The sequence below is a fragment of the Scophthalmus maximus genome, chromosome 10 (genome assembly GCF_022379125.1).
Source record: "Scophthalmus maximus strain ysfricsl-2021 chromosome 10, ASM2237912v1, whole genome shotgun sequence".
In the NCBI taxonomy this organism is placed as follows: Eukaryota; Metazoa; Chordata; class Actinopteri; order Pleuronectiformes; family Scophthalmidae; genus Scophthalmus; species Scophthalmus maximus.
The window spans coordinates 1,765,001-1,770,000 of NC_061524.1; the positions used below are offsets into that span (position 1 = coordinate 1,765,001).

At 50.0% G+C, this 5,000-nt stretch overlaps 1 protein-coding gene across 4 annotated transcripts in view; it reads right to left on the reverse strand.

Moving 5' to 3' along the window:
- The window catches only part of LOC118284009 (echinoderm microtubule-associated protein-like 6), a 36,503-nt gene that overhangs the window by 12,122 nt on the left and 19,381 nt on the right, over positions 1 to 5,000 (reverse strand). For all 4 annotated transcript variants that reach the window (XM_047335061.1, XM_035606545.2, XM_047335060.1 and 1 more), the window contains exons 9-18: positions 3,448 to 3,521; positions 3,101 to 3,228; positions 2,840 to 2,977; positions 2,607 to 2,748; positions 2,401 to 2,515; positions 1,801 to 2,013; positions 1,545 to 1,712; positions 1,345 to 1,451; positions 387 to 505; positions 116 to 302 (exon numbers count right to left, since the gene is read on the reverse strand). In XM_047335061.1, the coding sequence (XP_047191017.1) occupies positions 116 to 302; positions 387 to 505; positions 1,345 to 1,451; positions 1,545 to 1,712; positions 1,801 to 2,013; positions 2,401 to 2,515; positions 2,607 to 2,748; positions 2,840 to 2,977; positions 3,101 to 3,228; positions 3,448 to 3,521 (1,391 nt within the window). The remainder of the gene's footprint in view (positions 1 to 115; positions 303 to 386; positions 506 to 1,344; positions 1,452 to 1,544; positions 1,713 to 1,800; positions 2,014 to 2,400; positions 2,516 to 2,606; positions 2,749 to 2,839; positions 2,978 to 3,100; positions 3,229 to 3,447; positions 3,522 to 5,000) is intronic.

Below are 5,000 nucleotides of genomic sequence, written 5' to 3' on the forward strand. Positions count from 1 at the left end.
GCTTCTTAATGACAATGAAAAAGTCGTACATGCCGTTATTTGTCACATCTGGATTTTTGTACGAATCTTCAATCACAGTGATTGCGTGTGTGTGTGTGTGTGCGTGTGTGTGTACCTGTCCCGTGGCGGCGTAGTCCTTCAGCGGGTGGATGCTGAGGCTCAGTATGTCGTCGTTGTGGCCGAGGTAGAAGCGCTGGCTGTGCAGCTGCCGGTTGTAGACCACGCCCACCGCCGCCACGTGGTACAACACCTCGCCGCCCTGCGTGTAGAACAGGTTGTTCCGGCAGTCGTAACCTCGGTACCTGCATTGATAATATCGTCTCATATGAATCTTTCCCAGACATGATATGGATATCTGCGTCAATGTTTGCCGACATGACGTTTACCCGTGAACAAACTGCAGCCGGAGGCTTTGGTCTGGTCCTTGCTGCCTCTTCAGGGAACCGACCTGCTGCTTCTTCTCTCTGCTCTGCTGCTGCAGCTGAGGCAGGTCCTCCTTGTACACCTGCATCACACACACACACAGACACACACACACACACACACACACACACACACACACACACACACACACACACAGACACACACACACACACACACTTATAATAAGGTTTAAACTGTAAAATATGAAGTGTCTTCATTAGAGTCAGAGGAATGAAGTTACTACAACGTCTGAACAACATTTAGTGATTCGTGCAGGAGATCTTGACACGCGTTGACCTGCTGGCGGCGTTACATGAAAAGTCATTTGTTAACTTTAAGTCATTAGCCTTCATCCTCTGGGGACCACGAATGTTTGTATTAGATTTAACGGAGATCCGTGTTCTAGTTATGAAGCCTTGCGACGTGAAAGAAGCCTGATTCAAGAGAAAACAACAGACAGAGGGTGAAGGAGGGAGAGAGAAAGTGGGAGGATGGAAAAGGAGGGAGGAGGAAACTGAAGAGAAGGAAACAGGAAGAGAGGAGAAGAAATGTAATAATAGCAGTAAATAAATCCATGTTCTCCTCTTTCCATTTAAACTCTGGAGGCAGTGATAAAGGTATACACACACAAACACACACACTATCTCCAAACAGCACATTGCTGCGACACAAGCCTCGGGGACGGGAGCCAGGCGGCGGCTGGCGGTGGAGATAAGGCGTGTTTCACAGTCACCACAGCAACCGCACAGAGCCCCGTTGCTTCTGGGGCCAATGGGAATAAGAGCGAGGAGCTGATACGCTGAATCCTCCACTCGGCAAAACACACTCGGCAGTGAAAACGTTTCTGTGGAAACCACTTGGCAGCGGCTGAGGGTTCGGTAGGATGCTCAGGGGCTGAGGATCACCATGACGATGACGTACCTGTCTGTCATAGTGGATCTGCGTCTCCTGCTCAATGTCGGAGTCGAGCTCCGGGACGTCCGACACGTCGCTGTCGGACTCCTCGCTGTTGGAGTCGCCGTGACTGTCTGCGGACGACGGACAGACCGGATTTAAATCATAATAATGAGCGTTGGAACGAAAGGGGAGCATTTTAAATTTAAACACGAATGAACACGAACCTTGTATGTTGACGTCCGGTCCTCCGTTCATCACGGACTCGGGCAGAAACCTCCACTGGAAGAGGGCGTGGTCGGCGCCGCCCGTGGTCAGCACCCACTGCAGGTCGTGTGACCAGCGCACGTTGGTCACGTGGGCCGAGTGGCCGATGTATTTCTTGAATTTGGCTCCTTGGAGAGGAGTCACATTTCACAACAAAGCCGAAGCGAGAATGAAGAAAGAAAGTAAGAGACGGAGAGAGAAAGAGACGACACACACCTTTCCTCAGACAGGGGAAGCGATAGAGCTTCACCAGGCCGAGGTCGTCTCCGGCGACCAGCACGGCGGCGGCGTGATTGGCGTCCACGGCGTTGATCTGGGTCAGGTCTGAGTACTTGGGCCAGATGCCGCAGACCTCCGAGCCCAGGACGCAGCTCCAGGACGCCCAGCGTTGACCTTTGACCTCCTCCTTACTGACGACCGCCTTCCCCACTGCAGGAGGGGGAGACGAGAGAGAGAAGAGGGGGAGGAGAGAGGAGGAGTTTGCATGAATTAACGCGCACCAGTTTTATCTCACCCAGATTGCCAAAGATAACAAAAAGCCTATTTGCACGTTTTTATCATTAATAATCAGAGCGAGACGATGAAGTGTAAAGAAGACGGTGCAGATTTTAATCGTCTACACAGGAACCGTCTCTCATGGCAAAGGGTGTAAAATACGATTTTGGGATAAAAACGATTGGAGGTTGAGGGGAAAATAGCCAAACACAAATCAGCTGATTATTCAAAGAAACAGATACTTGCCGTATATATTCTAAAGTTCTAACGTCTATAATCATAACATGACATTGGGTCAGAAACGTGAACGCAGAGACTCACTGGGCATCCGGTAGAAGAGTCGCTCTCCCGCTCCGTCGTTGCTCTGCAGGATCTTACTGTCCAGAGTCCAGTCCAGGTGAGTGATGAAGCTGGAGGAGTTACAACATTCTCCCACCTGCAGGCGGAGAAGACAGAGGACGGTCACAGACAGACTCGTACAGTTGACGTCTAATGACGCCGACACCAATCCACGTCTGAGAAGCAACCTTCTTGTATCGCTGTGCGACGGCGTAGACGTCCACCAGCCCGTCGTTGGAGCCGACGGCGAGGTACGCTCCGTCCGGGGAGAACTTCATCTCGTGGATCACCTCCTTTCTGTCTTTGATGTGGACGACCTCCGTCATGTCCCTGAGACGCACGGAGGAAAGTTACAGCGACACGCAAACGCAGACTGTTCAGAGAGTGTGTGTATGTGTGTGTGTGTGTGTGTGTGTGTTACCTGACTCTCAGCACGGTGAAGGATCCGTCCTTCATGCCCAGAGCCAGCTGGGAGCCGTCCACGCTGAACGCCACGCTCCGCACCGCCTCCTCCATGTTACAGCGAGCGATGAGGGCGTGATCCACCAGACTCCACAACCTGACACACACACACACACACACACACACACACACACACATTGTGGTGATATTCAGGTATAGTCTGCAGGTAAGGACCAGGAGCCCCCCCGACCCCCGACCACTTCCTTCCACCCGTACCGACCTGACGGAGCGGTCGTCGCTGCCGGTGACGGCCAGAGGTTTTTTGGGGTGAACGTCCAGCGCCCAGAGCTCGCCGTCGCCGTGACCCTGCATGATGAGCAGCGGCTTGTCCCGGTCCCTCACCATCACCTGGACACACACAAACAAAAACACACACTCCACACCTGAGCTTCATGAAGTTGAATAATTGATAGTTTGTCAGATGTAAACTCTGCGCTGGCCATCGAGGAGCCAGTGTTCAGCAGGAGGGATTTACTGGACCACAATGAAACTATCTAGAAATGTCTCTGCAGGGAGGAACAGCATGAGGCTTCCTTTTTGTCTCCCGTCGTTCATCTCCTTCCTCACCTCAAAGATCTCGCTGTCCTGCGTTCCCGCCAGGACCCGGTCGGCTCGCCAGCAGACGCTGCGAATGGAAAGACCTGGACGAGGAAGAGGAGCAAGTGAACAACGGGAAAGAATAATATTAGATCGTTTCATTTGCCACATGTATTTACAGAATCTACACAAGGTTCTAGGGCTCATCTGAGAGGTTGTTCTGGTTGTGGAGGAGGTTGTTCTAGGGGTTGTTTAGAAGGTTCTGATGTTGCCTGGGAAGTCTTGGAGTGCGGAGGGGAGGTTCTAAAGGTTCTACATGTAGTTTTGGAGGTTTAAGTGAAGTCGATGACCAGGTTCTAGAGGTCCTTTAGGTTGTTTAGAAGGTTTAAGTTCTTCTAAAGAGGTTGGGATGGTTTTAGTTGTCATTAGGGAGGTTCTAATGGACCTTTAGGAGGTTATGAAGGTCCTTTAAGAGGTTGTAGTCAGGAGCGGAGGTTCTAAAGGTTGTTCTATAGGTTCTACATGTAGTATTGGATGTTTCAGTGAAGTCAATGACCAGGTTCCTGAGGTCCTTACGGTTGTTCTGGGGTTCTTTGGAAGGTTTAAGAGGTTCGGATGGTTTTAGTTGTCATTAGGAAGGTTCTAGTGGACCTTTAGGAATTTCTAGGGATCTTTGGGAGGATCTAAATGTCATTGAGAAGGTTCTACATGTAGTTTTGTAAGCCAATGGCAAGATTCTAGAGGTGCAGGGGGGTATTAGAACATAGTAGTCGCCATTGGGGAGGTTCTAGGGGTCTTTTGGAGGTTTTAATGGTCCTAGTGGTCCTTTAGGGGACTATAGAGGGTCCTCTGTATGGTTTAACACTTGAGTGAGATTTTGCTGTGAAGTGTTAGACAACGTTCCCCATCACCAAAACACCAAGTGTAGGAATGTTCTTTAGAGTAACGCTGTCCAGTGTTGGGACACAAAGTAAGGAAAGGATGAAAAAACAGGAGAAAATGCATCAAAAGATCTGAGCAGATGAAAAATGTGAATAAGTTGCAAAAGGAACAGCGAGAGTTGGAGATAAAAGAGGGCGAGAAGAAGCTGTGTTATTGATCGGAGGAGATCAAATCCAGCGGAGACACGGCAGTCAAAGAAATTTAAAAAAACCGAAGGCAGCGCAGGAAACAGAGACGTGGACGGACGACATCCAATCGATGAGTATTGATGAGGAGGAGTTTTTTCAGCTTCATTATCTCCAGGTAGAGAGCCGGACGCTCCCTGTGGATCATGAGGCTGACCTCCGTCGTCCTGTCTACACGACAGGTTCAAACCGATTCAACAGAGACTCCCTCTTTTTCTTAAGAAATAAAGTTTTTGCTCGAGCGTCTAATCAATATCAACATCCTTTCATAACAGCAGGCAGTGAGCTCGGCTGAGATTTGGTCGATGATCGTGATCGTGTTTTTTGATTGGGCCACAGTCCTCCACAAACGTCCCTGTTGCTCCCGATTCAAGGAGGCTCAAAATAACAAACATCAAAACGAGTCTATTCTTAAAGCCGCTGTGACGTAAAACACTGTGAACTTCTCCACAGGGT